This window comes from Carcharodon carcharias, chromosome 15 (genome assembly GCF_017639515.1).
Source record: "Carcharodon carcharias isolate sCarCar2 chromosome 15, sCarCar2.pri, whole genome shotgun sequence".
Taxonomy (NCBI): domain Eukaryota; kingdom Metazoa; phylum Chordata; class Chondrichthyes; order Lamniformes; family Lamnidae; genus Carcharodon; species Carcharodon carcharias.
In genome coordinates, this window is record NC_054481.1 from 64,585,384 (window position 1) to 64,605,598 (window position 20,215).

Below are 20,215 nucleotides of genomic sequence, written 5' to 3' on the forward strand. Positions count from 1 at the left end.
CCCAACAGCCAGGGCAACAAGTAATTTTTACAAAGAAAAACTGATACTTATCCAACCAATTTTCTCCTCCCTTCCCTGAATTACAGGTTTGGGTTCAGCCTGAGCTCTCGTATCTCAGCCATTAGTGTGTAAGTTAGACAACTATTTGACGACAGGAAATCTCACCGATGAGCCTACAACAAATCTCACCCGACATCTGCATACATCTTCAAAGGGAGTCACTAGATAGTAATCAAATAGCAACAACCCCAGCCGATAGTCTTTGCTTTCTCTATTCCTGAAGAGAGGCATGGGATCCAAATGTCATTTGGCTGAGATCAGCTAAACAGACAAGAGATCAAACTGGGACCTTCTGTAGCAGAGATACACTGTCACTAATTTTACCCATTGAGCCCATCAAAGGAACTTGTAACTTATTCCAAATAATGTTTGAGGCTGACAGCTCAGTATTGTGCTGGGTGTGCACTGCACTGACAGAACTGCCAACTTTCAGGAACTTCTGAGGAACAAAAGGGACATTGGCATGTGTGTCCATAGATCTTTGAAGGCAGAGGGGCATGTTAGTGGGGTGGTAAAAAAGGCATATGGGACACTTGCCTTTATCAATCGAGGCATAGGTTACAAAAGTAGGGAGGTCATGTTGGAGTTGTATAGAACCTTGGTGAGGCCACAGTTGGAGTACTGTGTGCAGTTCTGGCCATCACATTATAGGAAGGATGTGATTGCACTGGAGGGAGTGGCAGAGGAGATTCACCAGGATGTTGCCTGGGATGAAACATTTAAGTTATGAAGAGAGGTTGGATAGATTGGGTTGTTTTCGTTGGAGCAGAGAGGACTGAGGGGCGACCTGATCGAGGTGTATAAGATTTGAGGGGCATGGACAGGGAGCAGCTGTTCCCCTTAGTTGAAGGGTCAGTCACGAGGGGATATAAGTTCAAGGTGAGGGGCAGGAGGTTTGGGGGTGATGTGAGGAAAAATTTTTTTACCCAGAGGTTGGTGACGGTCTGGAATGCACTGCCTGGGAGGGTGGTGGAGGTGGGTTGCCTCACATCCTTTAAAAAGTACCTGGATGAGCACTTGGTATGTCATAACATTCAAGGCTATGGGCCAAGTGCTGGTAAATGGGATTAGGTAGGTAGGTCAGGTGTTTCTCACGTGTCAGTGCAGACTCGATGGGCCTCTTCTGCACTGAGAGATTCTGTGATTTCAGGTGCGATATTAAACAAAGGTCCTGGCTGCCCTTTCTGGTGGATACAAGATTCACATGTCATTGTTCAAAAGATCAGGAGCTTGACAAGTGTCATGGTCAACAATAATCGTTGAACTTGAAACAGCAAAAATGGATAAGTTGGTTATTCACTTGATGTTTGAGGGCCTTGCTATGGGCAAACTGACTGCCACATTTCCCTGCATAACTTTTACTCCATTTCAAAAATAACCTATTGGTTGTAAAGCACTTTGATTCATTGAACATATGATAAATACAAGTTCCTTTTACTTCTTTCAGTAACCACTGAAAATTAGTCTGAGCAACAGGGAATTTAGATTATGGCTTATGGTAGATAGAACTCAAACCAGCACTACACAGCTGTTGCATTATAAAAAAAATTGAATTTCCTTCCTCTTTCCGATGCATACCCTGCAGTGCTAATAAGCCCTCGAGTAACTTGTGAATTAGCCAAGGCCCCATTTATTCAGAACCTTGTTCGGTCTAGTCAAACAAAAAAAAGCCAACTTAAATTTTGCTTCAAATGCTAGGACAAAACTCAAGGATGGGGGAAAAGGGATAGTTATGTGAAAGTTGGTTCTTTCACTAAAGAACAGGAATATTTAATATTTGTTCCAGCAGAACAACATTTAGTAATTGCAGCAGCCAAAGGACTTTCCAAAAGTAATTTGCATTACTCATGCAGTATGACTGCAAATCAAAGGAAGATGGAACAAGCAATGTTGTCAGCTAACTTGGAGGAAACACTTCAGTAATATAGTTACAATCTGGCATTCAAGGGCTTTCAAATAATCAGTCCAGGCTCAGTAGGTAGCACCCAGACCGAAGGTTGTGGGTTCAAGTCTTGCTCTAGATTTCAGTACAAAAATTAGGCTGCCCTCCAGTGTAGTGCTGAGCGGAGTGATGTGCTATTGGGGGTGTCAGTCTTCAGATGATCTGTTAAACCAAAATCTTGTCTGCTCTCTCAGATGGATATAAAAGATCCCATGGTCACCATTTCTAAGGGCAGCAATGGAGTTATGCCTGGTGTCTTGGTCAATATTTACCCCTCATTTAACATCAGCAAAACAGGTAATCAGGTCATCATATTGCTGTTTGTGGGAGCTTGCCTTAGGAAATATAGCAGTCAATTTGCACATGATACAACTGAGCTGACACTTAAACATCAAGTACAATGCCAGTTTGCTTCATTTAAGGATTTTAATAGCAACTCCCAAATCTGTATGAAATGAAATAGGCATGAAAAATCCCTTACCCAGTTAACAGTAGCCCTTTATGGACAGGTTCTGGAGCCAGATTCTTCCCACCATTAATTGGCCACTCCTAAAAAATACAGATTAGCATTAAACACACTTACTGTATTACCAAGTACATAAGGAGCTGACCGAAGGCAAAATGGCACTTTGAGGTTGTCAATTAAAGATGGAAACCACCATACCCAAAAAATTATGGCTAGGTACAAGGCAGACTTCTGATTTGTGCAGTTTTAAGAAAAGAGGCATTTCAATGAACCAAAAATATCTAACGTTCTGTAATCCCATGACATAAAAGAACAGCATGATATTTAACCATAAACCAGCAAAGCATCCCTTGTTGGCAGCCCAGTACCATTGCTCCACATCTTTCAGTACTCTATGATAATTTGTGAAAAGTCCATCACCACTGCTTCCAGCTGCCATTTGCAAAGTCATCTAACAACTTCTAAGAAAAAACAATACTGGGTTGCAGTAGTTGGTCTGGGTATTGAGTGCTCAAATTATCTTTGGACACACGCGGTTATGACAACAATGACATCAGCAGGATAATAAAACGTCTGTGCAATGCCCAAATGACCTTCTGCCTCAGTTACTCACCACTGTTGAATGCTGAGGGTTCTGTTGCTTCCCTGCACAGATTATTCTCTCCCAAAGCTTGACTGGGATATTGGAAATGTGATAGGAACACGTGATGGCAGAGGAATGAAGTGGTGCGAGGTATGGAGGAGTAATGGTGGGCCAACCTGGGGTCTGTAGGTCCACTGCCACCAGTTCTTCCTCTACTAGCACTAGAAGGGCTCTAGGGTTGTCATACTCTGTTCAAGGGAAACAAAGTAAGTACTTCAAAAATCACTATCTGCATTGGTATGAAATACAGAAACAAGAAAAGATGACAAGTCACTAACAATCTACAACTTGTTTTGAGCAACTGTGCTTCGAAGCATGAATTGATACATTAAATTGCAACTTCAATGAACTTTCAGCTTTCACCAATAGCAGATCCTTTATTAAATACTCTGGCACACAAATGACAACCTAGAATTTTTATGGGAAACATACTATAATTTATATTAAAAATGCACAATGCAATAGGTCTTTCCTTTCAACGAGGACATTGGGTTTCCCAGGCCAGCCACAAACAATATTCTTGTGTTTAGCCTCTGTTTCCCGTCTCCCTCCTACTCACATTAAATTTCTATTGTCCTACTAACTCCATTCCAACACAATGTCAGAACATCACACTGGCCTGGGGAACACTCTCCTCAGAGAAATATGGTTTCCACTCACTGCAGAATGTGGAAATGGACGGCCCAAAATTCCACTGCAAGCAAATAATCCACATCACTCCCAAGGTTCCAACTCCTTTACAGTGCAGCACAATGCACCACTAGCTTAACTTTCTCCTATCCAAAATATAGGCATTGAGCAGCAAACTACATCCAAATTAAGAGAGAGCAATACCTTGCTCAGGGTCTATATTATGCACTGTGAAGAAGTCTATCACTCGTGAGGTGAAGTCCAGCGTTACTTGGACCTTGCCCTGCATTATGGTGATGCAGTGCCTATCCCCATAGCTGGCTCTTGGCATTCCACCACTGAAAATTACAAAAGGGCTCCTGGAGAGAAGCAAATGCAAAACAATTAAACAAAAGAATGACATAGTACATCTCTCAAACAAACAGACCGCCCAATATAACAATGCACTGAAGTCTCCCATCTGTTGCATAACAAAGCATGGAACAAAACCAAATTGGCAAGATCTTCTTCTGCAGAACACTGTCTCTGCTGAGCTAGCCAAGACAATGGAGGGAAAGTGGGGGTGGAAACTTGTAAGGGTTCCTAATGTTTGCACAGTGACTCCTTCCAGAAAATGTGCACAGGTGCATTTCAGGCATGGGCAGACTTAATTGGGATGCCCTGCCGAGGTATTGCCTGGCCTCATACAAGGAGGATAACCTCATGGGCAAGCAGCACCAGACAGCATGAACTAATCCCTACAGGAGAAGAGGGGATAAAGGGGAAAAACAACAAACATTTATTCAGCTGCTTAAAGACAGAATAATTGGTCTGCACAAGCATGAGACATGCCAAAGATAATACCCATGTTGGCACAGTGCACAGAACAAATGTGTATTTTGCTTCTTCCCAGTCTTTAGGAAGGGGAGACAATGAAAGCATGCAAGAGAATAAGTGTCACTATAGGATTTGTGTTATAAGTCAAAAGATGCTTGCCCTGTTTCTGATGTTCTCCAAAGAATTTTGTTGATGGCTTTGCAGGGGAACGGACCTGAGAGGAAAGAGAAAAATTACTGAGAAAATGTGCCAAAAATTTGCAAATATTCTAATGATCATCTAGCAATAGAATCATCCCCAGTGTGGCAAAATTCTTTCAAGAGTGCTTTCAAAGTTCTCAGAATAAGGGTAATAAATCTTGTGTCAAAAGATACTTTAATTCACTGACTTTCTAACCTAGCTTGTGCCCCTCCCCTTGGAATCAGCTGGAGTGAGAGAAAAACCAAGCCTCATGTCTGCTCAGGGCTATTGTGCTTCTAAACTGGGGTTATGTGTAGTTACAGCTGTGCAGGCCACCCACAATGAGGTTAGACACAGAGCTGTGAGATAGAGAATTACTCACATGACGTATTTTTTAATAAAAAAAAGAGTCCAGAAGCCTAGGCAAAGGAATGAAGATTCACCAAAGGAAATGGCAAAAGCATACAAAATAGGAGAAGTAGGCCATTCGGCCCCTTGAGCCTGCTCAGTCAGTCATTCAAAAGATCATGGCTGATCTGTTTGTATTTCAAATTCCACATTCCCATCTACCTCCGATAACCTTCAATTCCCTTGCCTAACAAGAATCTATCTACCTCTGCCTTAAAAATATTCAATGACCCTGCCTTCAGAGTCAGAGAGTTCTGGATTCATATGACCCTCAGAAAAAATTTCTCCTCTTTCCTAAAAGGGCAATGCCTAATTTTAAAACTGTGCCCCTAGTCCTGGACTCACCCACAAGAGGAAACATCTTTTCCACATCCATTCAGGATTTTATACACTTCAGTCAAGTCGCCCCTCACTCTTATAAACTCCAATGGAAAGAAGCCCAATCTGTCTAACCTTTCCTCAGAACCCACTCATTCCAGGTATTAATCTAGCAAACCACCTGAATCACCTCCAACACATTTACATCCTTCCTTAAATAAGGAGATCAAAACTGCATAAAATATTGAGATGTGGTCTCACCAATGCTATGTATAACTAAAGCATAACATCTTTAATTCTTTGTTCAGTTCCTCTCATATTAAAAGGATAGCATTCCATTAGTTTTCTTAATTATTTGCTGTACCTGCATACTAACTTTGTGACTCATGCACTAGAACACCTAGAGATCTCTGCACCTCAGAATTCTGCAGCTATTCTCCATTTAAGTAATACTCTGCTTTTTTATTCTACTTGCCAAAATGAAGAACTTCACATTTTCATATGAGGAATTAGAAGTAGTCACTAGATGGTGCTAAATCAGATTTATAAATGACCAACTTAAAAGGACTGGAAGACAACGATTAAAGGTTGCACAATTTTTAGGCTCTGGGAAATTACTGAAGAAGTATCTACTGAGAGTTTAGGAAAACAAAAGGAATGAGCGCAGTAAATAACACTTAGAGTCATCCAGTTCCAGTTAGATAAATGGGGCAGGGGGTACAAATGTATTCAACAAAATAATAGAAATGTTGACCTTAGAGTAGAAAAGTTACTTTGCAAGAAAAATAGGAAGTCATTACTCAAACTGGCAGAAATATTTTTCTACATTGAGTATTTGATCCACTGGGAACCCTATTACAAGAGAACAGTGAATGAAACAAATGCAATGAAACAGTTTGTGAAGTGTTCCAATACTTGAAAGTCGTCCGGGAAAGCTGAAGGAATTCATTGATCCCCTGTGGCCGCTATCTCAGTGCTATAGCTGCATAGTCCAAGTAGTGAGGGGACACACTTTTCAGTAACACCTTTCACAGGCATTCAGCCACCAAAAATATTTCTCCCTTCAAGCGCACACACTCCCAGGAGCACAAACGCAATAAACGAATCTTGATCATGCCAGCATGGTTTTCAAACATGAAGCTGTACTCATGTTTTCGAAACTAAAGAAAATGAGCTACACAAAAAGGTGAGGGAACTTGCTGACTTTTAAATAACCAAATGAAGTCTGAAAGATGTAGGAAAAAGTGCTGCTGCAGTACTTATCTACAAAAAAACTTGTAGAATAAGTTAGTAGGAAAGACCATTATATTGCCAGGTTTTATAGAATTAGATTCACTTCCACAAGCATATGGTGAAAGTCAGGTGGTGGGGTGGAAAACAGTCGAAAAAATTAGACTTTTGGACAAAGCGGCCAGTTTCTACTCCAAAAACCCTTCATATCCCAGGACACATTTCCACTGTTGGTGCCTATTTCAGCAAAACTAGTTACTTTTGCAAAACAGCATTTTGCTTCCCATTAAAACCTGCCTCTGAGCATAACCAGCCTGAAACAGGGAATTGGCAAGTGGATGGGAATCACATTTTCACTCTATGGAGGACAGCAAAAAACGTTGCTTCCAAGAAGTGGTTTCCTCTTGTTAGTTTTCAGCCTCACCCAACAGCCCCTCTCTGTAAAGCTCATCTGCCCAAGACTGAATCATTCACCTATTCCTGTGTAGAGCAGGGCCAGCCCCGGAGAATGGCAGCAATCAATCCCCAGTTTTCCTATGGAAACATTTAAAGCTTTCTATGCCTCCTCCCCCTCAGTCTCAGTCTCAAAACCAGTTCACACCATTTAGTCATCAACGTAATCTGTGTGCTATTTATTCAAGCCTGGAGTTACAGAGTCTTCTACAACATTCCCAGCCTCAGAAGATGAGCAAGACAAATATATGTAAAACAATTGATTCCCCCATAAACTGGATTTCCATAACATGCAAAAATCAAACTGTGTCTGCACCTTATCCTGGTGTACTCACCGTAAGGGACAGAGATGGTGAGGGGTTGGATCTTGCACCTTGCACTGTTCACTGGCCACACCATGTAGCCTCCATCACTATGGGAGCTGACAAATGTCCTGCTGCTCCTCTCCCAGCTTATGCTCTCGAGCTGCTATGGGATAACAACCTCAATCATTATCCAGCATCATGCATTTCACAACACTGTGCCAACAGACCTCATTCTGACACTTACCAAGCCATACAATAACTTAACCTCAGGTTTGCTTCCCTCTCTTTTCCAAGTTACCTGATCTCTCTCATCCAGGACATTATAGAGCACAATTGGCTTCAACACTAGCAGGGTGGTTTGGTGGTGGTGGAAGAGAAAGAGAAAGAATTAAGGCAAAAAAAAATCCCTGCTCTTGATTTAGTGGTTAATAGGTTACTAGGCCTCCAAGGGGAGGGGCATTGTTACATGATTAGTTAAACAGTTCAGGTAGATGAATAAGGAAGACAATGAAGTTTAAGATCCAACTAGAAAAAGGAAAAGTCAATACAAAAACAAGACTAGTTGGGAATAGGGCAGGTTTTGAAAAGTTGAGTGGACTAACCAGGTGAGGACAAGGGCAAGAAATATACATAGAGGACTTGAGCACCAGTGGCATCTCTTTTTAAAAAATAAAACTGCAAAAAGTACAAGGGAAAGGAAACAGCTCATACTTTTAGGATGCCATAGACAAATAGAATCGACGATGGTCTATAGGGACAATATGAACATAATAACGAAAAAATTAAAGAGAGAAAGAGAGGTCAAGGATATAAGGAACACTAAGAGGGATGAGGATTTATTTACTTATTTTTTTTCAAAACACTAAAATTTGACTCAAGTATGTCAGTAAAGAGAATTGCTAAGTGAGGGGATTGTCAATTTGTAGATCTTCTTATCGTGTCCATGGACAGTCTATACATGGCCCAGCCAGAACTGGACACATTTTTGCGCCTTGTTGTTGAATTCGGCAGGACCTGCAACAGTGCAGGGTTCCCCTAGTGATAGGCATTGCAGGAGATGTTGCATAGTCTGTGGCTCAGTTCCACATTCACAAGTTGTCGGGCTGGTTGTATATCCCCATTTGCTTAGTGACTCCTTTGAACGACCTACACCAGTCCTAAGACTGTTAAGGCACTTCCAGGTTGCCCAGTTGTAATTAGCTCCTGCGGGATTTGTAGATAATAAATTGTAAAGTATTTATTAAACACTTATGCATCAGTCTTACTAAAAAATAGAATATTTGAGGGGAGGCAAATCCTGAATAGATCAAGTGCATGGGAACAACTTTATGAAGGATGAAAGGAAAATTTTAGGCTATATTGTTCTTTAGCCAAACAATATGTCAAGGCCTGATAGGATACAGCCTAGCATCCAGGGGAAGAGGAGGCATAAAACTGCTGAGGTCTCAGAGTAGATATCCCAGGGCTTTAGAGTGTGGTTGGATGCAAAACTGGGAGGGGCCAATGCAGTACTCTCTTTAAAGAAGGGAGAGCGAGCTGTACCATTGCCATCTTTAAGAACTGAGTGCCCTGTTTATGTGCCAGCAGATTATTCCTTCACACCTCGACTTGCATTTATATATTGCTTTAATATAGTAAAATGCCCCGTGCTTTACAGGAGAGTTCAGATAAAAATTGACACTCAAAAGGGAGAAACATTAGGACAGGTGACTAAAAGCTTCAAAAAAAAAAAAGTGTCATTTTTGCACAAAAGCACAATACTGCAGGTGCTGGAAATACTTAACAGCTCAGGCGGTATCCGTGGAGAGATAGGGTTAACATTGCAGGTCGATGGCCTTTCATCCCCAGAACTGAAAGATGTTTTAATATCTATTACATCGCTAACAAGTACAGAGGCAAGAAAAGTGGGGAGAGGAGAGGCCCATAATAGGGTGGAGGGTAGGAGTGCTTAAGTGACAAGAGGGATGATGTTGCAAGGCAAAAGGAGATGGTACTGGTGCAAATAAAAAAATGTAACTACGTTAAAGATGCTACATAAATGCACATTGTTAATGTTGTCCACAGGCTGTGGAAGGACTAGGATTTCAAACTCTGAATGTATTCTTAAGTTTGATCACAAGACCTGCACCCAACCATCTGACCAACATTCCTATCCTTGCAACCCAACTTTTGGGAAGCAAGACAATTCTGAGCCTGAAGCATTCCTAAATATTTTATATTATGTCCCAAAGACTCTTCTCTAAGGCTACTCTCAGTTTCCAGGAAATTAATCTTCAAATATAAAAACAAAAAAACTGCGGATGCTGGAAATCCAAAACAAAAACAGAATTACCTGGAAAAACTCAGCAGGTCTGGCAGCATCGGCGGAGAAGAAAAGAGTTGACGTTTCGAGTCCTCATGACCCTTCGACAGAACTTGAGTTCGAGTCCAGGAAAGAGCTGAAATATAAGCTGGTTTAAGGTGTGTGTGTGGGGGGCGGAGAGATAGAGAGACAGAGAGGTGGAGGGGGTTGGTGTGGTTGTAGCGACAAACAAGCAGTGATAGAAGCAGATCATCAAAAGATGTCAACAACAATAGTACAATAGAACACATAGGTGTTAAAGTTAAAGTTGGTGATATTATCTAAACGAATGTGCTAATTAAGAATGGATGGTAGGGCACTCAAGGTATAGCTCTTGTGGGTTTTTTTTTATTTTATATAATGGAAATAGGTGGGAAAAGGAAAATCTTTATAATTTATTGGGAAAAAAAAAGAAGGGGGAAACAGAAAGGGGGTGGGGATGGGGGAGGGGACTCACGACCTAAAGTTGTTGAATTCAATATTCAGTCCGGAAGGCTGTAAAGTCCCTAGTCGGAAGATGAGGTGTTGTTCCTCCAGTTTGCGTTGGGCTTCACTGGAACAATGCAGCAAGCCAAGGACAGACATGTGGGCAAGAGAGCAGGGTGGAGTGTTAAAATGGCAAGCGACAGGGAGGTTTGGGTCATTCTTGCGGACAGACCGCAGGTGTTCTGCAAAGCGGTCGCCCAGTTTACGTTTGGTCTCTCCAATGTAGAGGAGACCACATTGGGAGCAACGAATGCAGTAGACTAAGTTGGGGGAAATGCAAGTGAAATGCTGCTTCACTTGAAAGGAGTGTTTGGGTCCTTGGACGGTGAGGAGAGAGGAAGTGAAGGGGCAGGTGTTGCATCTTTTGCGTGGGCAAGGGGTTGTGCCATAGGAGGGGGTTGAGGAGTAGGGGGTGATGGAGGAGTGGACCAGGGTGTCCCGGAGGGAGCGATCCCTACGGAATGCCGATAAGGGGGGTGAAGGGAAGATGTGTTTGGTAGTGGCATCATGCTGGAGTTGGCGGAAATGGCGGAGGATGATCCTTTGAATGCGGAGGCTGGTGGGGTGATAAGTGAGGACAAGGGGGACCCTATCATGTTTCTGGGAGGGAGGAGAAGGAGTGAGGGCGGATGCGCGGGAGATGGGCCGGACACGGTTGAGGGCCCTGTCAACGACCGTGGGTGGAAAACCTCGGTTAAGGAAGAAGGAGGACATGTCAGAGGAACTGTTTTTGAATGTAGCATCATCGGAACAGATGCGACGGAGGCGAAGGAACTGAGAGAATGGGATGGAGTCCTTACAGGAAGTGGGGTGTGAGGAGCTGTAGTCGAGATAGCTGTGGGTGTCGGTGGGTTTGTAATGGATATTGGTGGACAGTCTATCACCAGAGATTGAGACAGAGAGGTCAAGGAAGGGAAGGGAAGTGTCAGAGATGGACCACGTGAAAATGATGGAGGGGTGGAGATTGGAAGCAAAATTAATAAATTTTTCCAAGTCCTGACGAGAGCATGAAGCAGCACCGAAATAATCATCGATGTACCGGAGAAAGAGTTGTGGAAGGGGGCCGGAGTAGGACTGCAACAAGGAATGTTCCACATACCCCATAAAGAGACAGGCATAGCTGGGGCCCATGCGGGTACCCATAGCCACACCTTTTATTTGGAGGAAGTGAGAGGAGTTGAAGGAGAAATTGTTCAGCGTGAGAACAAGTTCAGCCAGACGGAGGAGAGTAGTGGTGGATGGGGATTGTTCGGGCCTCTGTTCGAGGAAGAAGCTAAGGGCCCTCAGACCATCCTGGTGGGGGATGGAGGTGTAGAGGGATTGGACGTCCATGGTGAAGAGGAAGCGGTCGGGGCCAGGGAACTGGAAATTGTTGATGTGACGTAAGGTGTCAGAGGAATCACGGATGTAGGTGGGAAGGGACTGGACAAGGGGAGAGAGAAGGGAGTCAAGATAACGAGAAATGAGTTCTGTGGGGCAGGAGCAAGCTGAGACGATCGGTCTACCGGGGCAGTTCTGTTTGTGGATTTTGGGTAGGAGATAGAAGCGGGCCGTCCGAGGTTGGGCAACTATCAGGTTGGAAGCTGTGGGAGGGAGATCCCCAGAGGAGATGAGGTCAGTGACAGTCCTGGAAACAATGGCTTGATGTTCAGTGGTGGGGTCATGGTCCAGGGAGAGGTAGGAGGAAGTGTCTGCGAGTTGATGCTCAGCCTCCGCGTGGTAGAGGTCAGTGCGCCAGACAACAACAGCACCACCCTTGTCAGCGGGTTTGATGACAATGTCAGGGTTGGACCTGAGAGAATGGAGTGCAGTAAGTTCAGAGAGAGACAGGTTAGAATGGGTGAGAGGAGCAGAGAAATTGAGACGACTAATCTTCAAATCCTGGCGACTCCAGGAGGGTAAGAGGGGGTTGGTACCCCAGGAAAGGCCTCAAGTTCATGATGAGGTAACTTAGACCTAACTTGTAGAAATGGCATGTGTTCGTATTCTATGCTCCTTCATCAAGTCTGTTTGCAAATTTGCAATAAAAGACTGCTCTATGTTTAAAGAGGCAGTTCCAGCATTAGGTGGAGAAAGTTCATTGCCTGTTTGGAAACAGTGCATGTACATAATATTAGAGTTTATCTTCTGCTTGAACCTGGATGGCACTGGGAGGCAGTGGAATCTGTTAGTAGATTGATTTCAAATGTACTGAAAACGAGCAGGGTTTGATGTGGGATACAGGAGTCACTTTTTTTAATATTCATCAGATGTGGGCGTCGCTGGCCAGGCCGGCGTTTATTGTCCATCCCTAACCGCCTTTGTTCAGAGGGCAGTTAAGAGTCAACCACTGGAATCCGGAGTCACATGTAGGCCAGACCACTTGACTATATTACTACCCACATGGATGAGGACAGATTTACATCACTGTAGTCCTCATTGAGCTATCATGGAGTAGTGAGGTGAATAACACAAATGCATCCAAGGGGAAGCTAGATAACCAGATGAAGGACAAAGGAACAAAGGAATAGAAGGAAATGTTGATGGGCTCAGATAAAAAGAGGGGTTTTAGGTGGCTCATGTACATCATAAACACTGCTGTGACCTCCTGGACCAATGACATGTGTGCTAAGTAACACACAATTCTAAAAGCTGGGTCTAGAGAATCTTTAAATTTTAACAGCAGAACCACTACCAGTATCCGCTGTCCCGATAAATGGGAGTGGTGGTTATGACCTGAAATTGCTGAGCTCTATACTGAGTCCAGAAGGTTGTAAAGCATCCAATCAAAAGGATGAGTAATCATCCCTCAACATTCCACTGAGTTTCATCTGAACAGTGTAGAAGGCCAAGCAAAGTAGACAGAGGGGGAGGTCATGCTTGTGGACTGAACTGTGGTGTTCAACAAAAAAAAAATAAAATCACCCAATCTTCATTTGATCTCCTTAAAGTAAAGTAGAGGAGGCTGTATCATAAGGTAGTGAGCTCAGAGCTCAAGGCATGACAGCTGAAAGCAGAGCCACCAATGGCAGGAAAAAGGAAAATCAAGGATGCTCAGGTGACCAGGAGTTGGAGAAACAACTCAAAAAGGTCAGGAGGTTAGAGAGATAGGGAGGGGGCAAGGCCATGGAGGGATTTGAAACAGAGGATGAAAAATTTTGAAATCAAGGCTTTGCTGGACCAGAAGCCAATACAGACCAGTGAACACCAGGGTGGATGGGTGAGCAAGACTTAGTTGGGCTAAAGTTCAGAAACACAACAGTATTGTGGATAGAAGTCGGACAAAATCAGGTTGATCACCGTCTGAGCTACATCATCTACTCTGCATCTAGCTAAAAAATCAAGGACCATCTCAGGTGGAACATTCAAGAGATTCTTAGTGGCGACTCTTCTGCAGGTACCTGGTTGCCTAGAAACAGATCCTCCACGGAGCGTGTCACCTGGCCCCACAGGAGCACGAGGCCTCGGCTGTAACCAATCAGGATCTTATCTGGATCAGCTGGATGTTCTTGGAGCGATTCAACTGGTCCCAGAGCTTTTCCACACTTGTAATCGTCTGGAATACTAAAAGCAATCAGGAGATTAAAACCAGCCCACAAAAGGAACAAACAAGTTTGTGACATTAGAGATTTGTTGAAGGGCCCCCAAACACACACTGTTTAGGCAGCATTACACAGGATTACATTTTGGGTTTAATAATCGCTTTTCATGCGACAGAAGGAGAGAAGACACAAACAGAGCACCAGACAGGGAGAGCAGACAAAACAGAGCACCATACAGAAGTTCAAATCCCATCACAGTAACTGGTGGATATTTAATTTCAATGAATTAATAGATCAGGAGTTAAAAGCTAGTCTATTATGATCATGTAATTACTAGATTGTGGCAAAAACCCATCTGGTTCCCTATGTCCTTCAGTTGGGAAATCTGCCATTCTTACCAGGTCTGGCCCATATGTGACTGCAGACACACAGCATGTGGTTGACTATTAACTGCCCTCTGAATGGCCTAGCAAGTCATTCAGTTGTGTCAAACTGCTACAGAAAAGTCAAAGAATAAAACCAGACAGAAAACCCAGCATCAACCTAGGTACCGAAAATGACAAAGGCACATCCTCCAAATTTGACCCTCCAAAGTCATCCTCACTAACATCTGGGGACTTGTGCCAAAATTGGGAGAGGTGCCCCACAGACCAAACAACAGCCTTACATGATCATACTGTACACACTGAATCACCTTACAATCAATGTCCCTGACTGCTCTGATACAATTCCCAAAGAGGCTGATCACTTTTTAAAAAAAAACAAAATTTTCTCGTGACCGACGCAAAGAATTGCACAAGATTTCACTTCAAATTTTTTTTTTTTTAAACAACAAATTAAAATCAACATAGACTAAATATTATTTGTTAGGAAGTTCATATACTAAAGATACCCTCATTGACTAATTACAACTGAAAACCCTACGCCATGTTTACATGTTACAGTAAACTCTCAGCAGATAGGTAGCCTTCAAAGTCCCAAATTCCTCCCAGCAATTCAACAGGTTCGCCTCTTCCTGTCCCCCGAAGGGTGAATCTTCCAGTCCTCTTTTAAAAGTTGCTTCACTCTATGCTCTAGAGTATGATAAAATTGACTTCTAGCAGCAAGGCACCCTCTGGCAACACCCAAGTCTTTAACTCTCCACACGTCCCATCTCTTCAAACAGGGAATCCATTCTCATTAGAATTCTGCTTGGCGGTTAACAAGAAACAGCCTTTCCCCCTCCTGAGCACAGCTACAGTCTTTTTCAGTCTCTTCAGATTTCTTCGAATGATTGAGACAGAATGGTCAGACCAGTTACCCATTTTGTGTCAAGTTAAATAAACTAGAGTGCCAGTTTTCAAAGTTTCAACATGGGGCTCTGTCTCCATGGCAATCAAATCACATGGGCCTGTTTCCATGCAGAGTTCAGCATGATTACCATCCCTTATTCCAGGGGATTCTGTTTTACCTTAAATTGAGAGAGTTTAAAACTTAACCATCTTATAAAGTCTTGCATTCCTAACCCCTCTACTACTATTCCTGGGTATGTACTGTCCATAGATAGGGCAGACCCAACAAGGTGGTAGAACTGTGCCATACAGTTAAGAGGGAGTGGCCCTAGGAATCCTTAATTTTGATTCCAGACCCCATGAAGTCTCATAGGATCAGGTCAAACATGGGCAAGGAAACTTCCTTTTAACGTGGTCTACTGGGGAGACGGTGGCATAATGGTAATGTCACCAGACTAGTAATCTAGAGGCTAATGCTCTAGGGGTAGGTTCAAATCTCACCATGGCAGCTGGTGGAATTTAAATTCAATTAATAAATCAGGAATTGAAAGCTAATCTCAGTAATGGTGACCATGAGAACTATCACTGGTTGTTGTAAAAACCCATCTTGTTCACCAATGTCTTTTAGGGAAAGAAATCTGCTGTCCTTACCTGGTCTGGACTACATGCGACTCCAGACTCACAGCAATGTGGTTGACTCTTCACGACCCTCTGAAATAGTCCAGCAAGCCACTCAGTTCAAGGGCAACAAATGCAGGTCTTGCCAGCAACCCCCACATCATGAGAGAAAGAAAAGAAAAAAATTACCACAAACTGCCCTGTCTCAGCTGATGAACGCCATGTTCAACACCATTTTGGAGAAGAATGGCTTAATAGTCCAACCACTGAGTAGGCCCCATCCTGAAGGCAACAGCTGCCAGACTGGGTCTTTGGCAGGAACCTACTAGACTTCGTCTTCATCAATCTACCTGTCAGATAGATCTGTCTGTGACAGGTATTGGTAGGCGTGACCACCTCACAGCCCTTATGGATCTTGTCTTCACAATGAGGACACCCTCCATGTTGTGTGGCACTACCACTGTACTAAATGGAATTGCCTCAGAACAGATCTAGCAGCTTAAAACTAGGCATCCATGAGCTGCTGTGGGTCATCAGCAGCAGAATTATATTTGACCAGAATTTTTAACCTGTTATGTCCCTCAATATCATTAAGTTAAGTGACCAACACTGGTTCAATGAGAGTAGGAGTAGCAGCACCAGATATGCCCAAAACTGTGATGCCAATCTGGTAAAGCTACACAGGACTACATGCATGCTAAACAGAAGTCAGTGTCATCAGCTGTGCCTTGATTTGAGGATGATGTCTACATAAAAGGTCATGAATTTTATGTGACTGAAGTGGCTGATTCTCAACTTGCATCTCTTTGGACACATCGGGCAGAACGTTCCACATTGAGCCCAGAGTGCAGGATTTGCTTCCTTGTCACTGCTCTGCTTCCTTATTAAGACAGTGGGACTCAAAGCCTGATGCAACTTGATAGACAAGTTGGTTGCCTTTCTGAATGATTAATAGCAAGTTCCTTCACAGACATTAAGGTCAATGCTGCCCTGCTTAAAAGGAGCAGCTTTGAAGCATCTTTTATCCTCCCCTGAAACGTTGGTCATTTGAGTGTTGAGAAAACAGGACCTGGCTGGGGAGATGGTTTTCGGCCATCTGGTGCCCAGTCCACTGAGCCTGATCTTGCAAATTTGCCTGAATATTTGTGGAGCTTCAAGGTGGACACTAGCATTTATTTGATGATCGTCTCATTGAATCTGGAGGATGCAGCAGAAGAATTTGTTGATGGAAGTTTTATAGCACTCTTAAACATCACTGATACACAGTCCAGGTCTCACTACAGTACAAGAGTGTGGTGAAAACTGCTCTTCATACTAAGATTTTTGTTGACTCAGAGGGCTTTGCTGTCACTCGCTGCAGTTTGCAGAAGGCTGTTGCAGCTGATATGATGTTGCATATTGTCGATAGTGGTCCTTGGAGAGATGGCTGCCAAGGTACGGGAAGTGCTCAAAATGCTCCAGAAACTTTCCATCAACATACAAGGGAGGTGCAAGATTTAGCTGATCAGGTGTGGGGGTTGATAGGAGTTTGGTTTTGGCAACATTTCAAGGACAAACCAAGCTTCTTGTATGCAAAACTAAGATCAAGAGCAGAGTGGTTTGCAAATCTGGTGTCAAGTGGGTAATGACACTGCAAACTGATGATCATGTATGTCGATGGTGGTCAGTTTAATTTTCACATGAAGTGACTGAGGTTAAAGAGTCTTCCATCTAGATGGCACTTAATGCTGACACCAGAGGGCAATTGATCTTTGGCGAGGTGAATAGCCACTGTCAGGTAGATCTAGTATGAGGGCTATCACGCAGCCTTGCTTGACCCTGGTCCGGATTTTGAAGACAACTGTCTCGCATCCCTCACTCAAGACAGTTGCAGCCATATCACCATGAGGCCTTTGCAGGAGCGTGAAGAAGTTTCTTGGACGTCCAACTCTTTGGAGCACAATTCAGAGCCTCACAACTTACTGAGCCAAATGCTTTGGTCAGGCTGATGACTATAAAAGAAAGGTTCCTGGTGTTGTTTGACATTTTTCTTGAATTTGTTTGGCAACAAAAGGGCATGTCAGAGGATCCAAAGCCACAGAGTCTCTGGGAGAATTTCCTCAGTCATAAGAAGTGAGTGATTAAGGATTTTCTCTGCTATGGACAAGAGGGAAATGCTGCGAGTTTCCACAGCATGACTTAACCTCCCTTATTGAAGGTAGTTATAACGGTCACATTCATGATGTCGGGGGTGTTCTTTTTCCTCCCAAATCCATCACATGGAGTCTTGATGTGAGCAAAAACCGACCAGCTTTGAAGACCTCAGATGGCATACCTCAGGGGAAGCAAGCTTTGCTGTTATTCGTCTGTTTGATTGCCTGTTGCAGATCTCCCATTGATGGTGGTTCACCCATGGATTCTACCTCAGGGTACTGAGGGATAGACTGGAGTGTATCAGATGTCACCGTGGATTCATGGTTGAGGAATTCGAAACACTCTTTCCAGTGTTGCCAATGTCATTGTCATTCTCAAGAGAAATACCATCCTGTGAGTGAAGGGGATTTTATCTACTAGCATGTGGTAGATGAGCTACAGGATCCCAAAGCCAACAGATCAGATCAAAGTTCTGCAGTCTTGCCACATCCAATCATGAATGGTGACAAACAACTAACTAAAGGTGGCAGCATCACAAAGATCCCCATCCTCCACAATGGGGGAGCGTTGCACGAGTGCAAAAGACAAGATGAAGTATTTGTAACCATCTTCAGCCAGAAATGCCAAGTGGATGATCCACCCTGACCTCCTCCTAAGGTCCCCACCATCACAGAAGCCAGTCTTCAGACAATTCGATTCACTCAAGTGATAACAAGAAATGACTAAATACATTGGATACAGCAAGGATATGGGTACTAAACTGAAAATGTGTGCTCCAGAAGTAGCTGTATCCCTGGCCAAGCTGTTTCCACACAGCTGCAATACTAGCAGTGACTCAACAATGTGGAAAATTGCCTGTGTATGTATTGTCCATGAAAAGCAGGATAAATCTAATCTGGCCAATTACTGCCCTATCATTTTGCTCTCAATCAAAGCGATGGAAAGGGTCAATGACAGTGCTATCAGCAGCACTTACTCAGCAATAAATGCTCACTGATGTTCAGTTTGGGTTCCACTAGGGACATTTAGCTCCAGTCCAAACATGGACAAAACAGCCGAATTCCAGGTGTAAGGTGAGTGATTGCCCTTGAATCACGACAGCATTTGGTCAAATACAGCAGCGTGGACCTCTCTCAATACTGAAGTCAATGGGAATCAGGGAGAAAACTCTCCAATGGTTGGAGCGATATCTGGTTACAGATGTTGGAGGCCAATCATCTCAGCCCCAACACACTGCTGCAGGAGCTCCTCAGAGTGGTGCCCTAGGCCCAACCATCTTTAGCTGCTTCAATGATTTCCCTCCATCAAAGTCAGAAGTGAGGATGTTCATTGGTGATTGCAGTGTTCAGTGCCATTTGCAACTCCTCAGATTCCAAAGCAGCCTGTGCTCATATGCAGCGTGACCTGGACAACATTCAAGCTTGGCCGAGTATGTGGAAAGAACATTCATGCCATCCAACTGCAAGGCAATAACCATCTCCAACTAGAGATAGTTCCCCTGGATGTACAACAACATTACTATTGCTGAATCCCCCAGCAAAATCTTTGAATGGGTTTCATGATACAGGAAAAAAAACCTCAATTCAAGTGTGTATGAGCGAGAGATAGAGCAAGAGCTCTATTAGATTATTAGAAGTTTAATTTCCACATTGCTCCTGAGGTCTAATCATAGTGGATGCTGGGTGAGTGGCTATGGAACCAGCATAGGGATGAGGGCTAGAGGGTGTAACAGCTATTTGTCAAACTGGGCTGACGTGTCAGAAAGCAGAGGCAGGCCTTCTAAAAAACGCTCCTTGGCACTTGCCCACCTCCAAGTTGCTTCCAGTGGTGGCAGACCCGACCTGTTCACATTCCTGCCTCCCCGGAGCTAACATTGCATGCAAAAGGGTCCTATCAAGGCAGGTCTGCTGTGTTGGGAAATTTCCCGACTTGAGCTATCCATCATGGTAGCGAAAGTCCGGCTCACTTTGTAAATCCTGGAACTCTCCCCTTAACAGCACAGGTGGGTACACCTACACTAGATGGATTGCAGTGGTCCAAGACAGCAGTTTACCTTTATCTTCTCAAGGTCAATTAAGTATAGGCAATACCCCTCTCAAACCCAGAAACAGCAATACCCATGAATAAGAGAGGGAGACACAAACCAAACAGTGCCAGGGTGAGGGAGGGAGACTGACCAAACACAGTGGTCTGTCTTGCTCTGATGCAACATATATATTAATTCAAACAGTGAAGCAGTAGAACTAGGCAATTACAAGGTAAGCTACTAGTAAATTTTATCAAGTGTAAAAGGAATGGCCTTCCAAATTTAGGAATAGTTTTGTTGCAGTTTCTCAATAAATTTCTGCACAGCCTCATTATCCCTCTAACTCCAACACATGTTCAGATAAACAT

General features: G+C 43.5%; 1 protein-coding gene across 2 annotated transcripts in view; it reads right to left on the minus strand.

Annotated features, from left to right (window-relative positions):
• llgl1 (LLGL scribble cell polarity complex component 1) overlaps positions 1–20,215 on the minus strand; it is a 161,706-nt gene that overhangs the window by 27,138 nt on the left and 114,353 nt on the right. The window contains exons 6-11 of one of the 2 annotated variants that reach the window (XM_041206676.1): positions 13,659–13,821; positions 7,482–7,611; positions 4,717–4,771; positions 3,946–4,100; positions 3,082–3,299; positions 2,484–2,551 (exon numbers count right to left, since the gene is read on the minus strand). In XM_041206676.1, the coding sequence (XP_041062610.1) occupies positions 2,484–2,551; positions 3,082–3,299; positions 3,946–4,100; positions 4,717–4,771; positions 7,482–7,611; positions 13,659–13,821 (789 nt within the window). Of the gene's footprint in view, positions 1–2,483; positions 2,552–3,081; positions 3,300–3,945; positions 4,101–4,716; positions 4,772–7,481; positions 7,615–13,658; positions 13,822–20,215 lie in introns of both variants that reach the window. The other variant, XM_041206675.1, reaches the window with a different exon arrangement.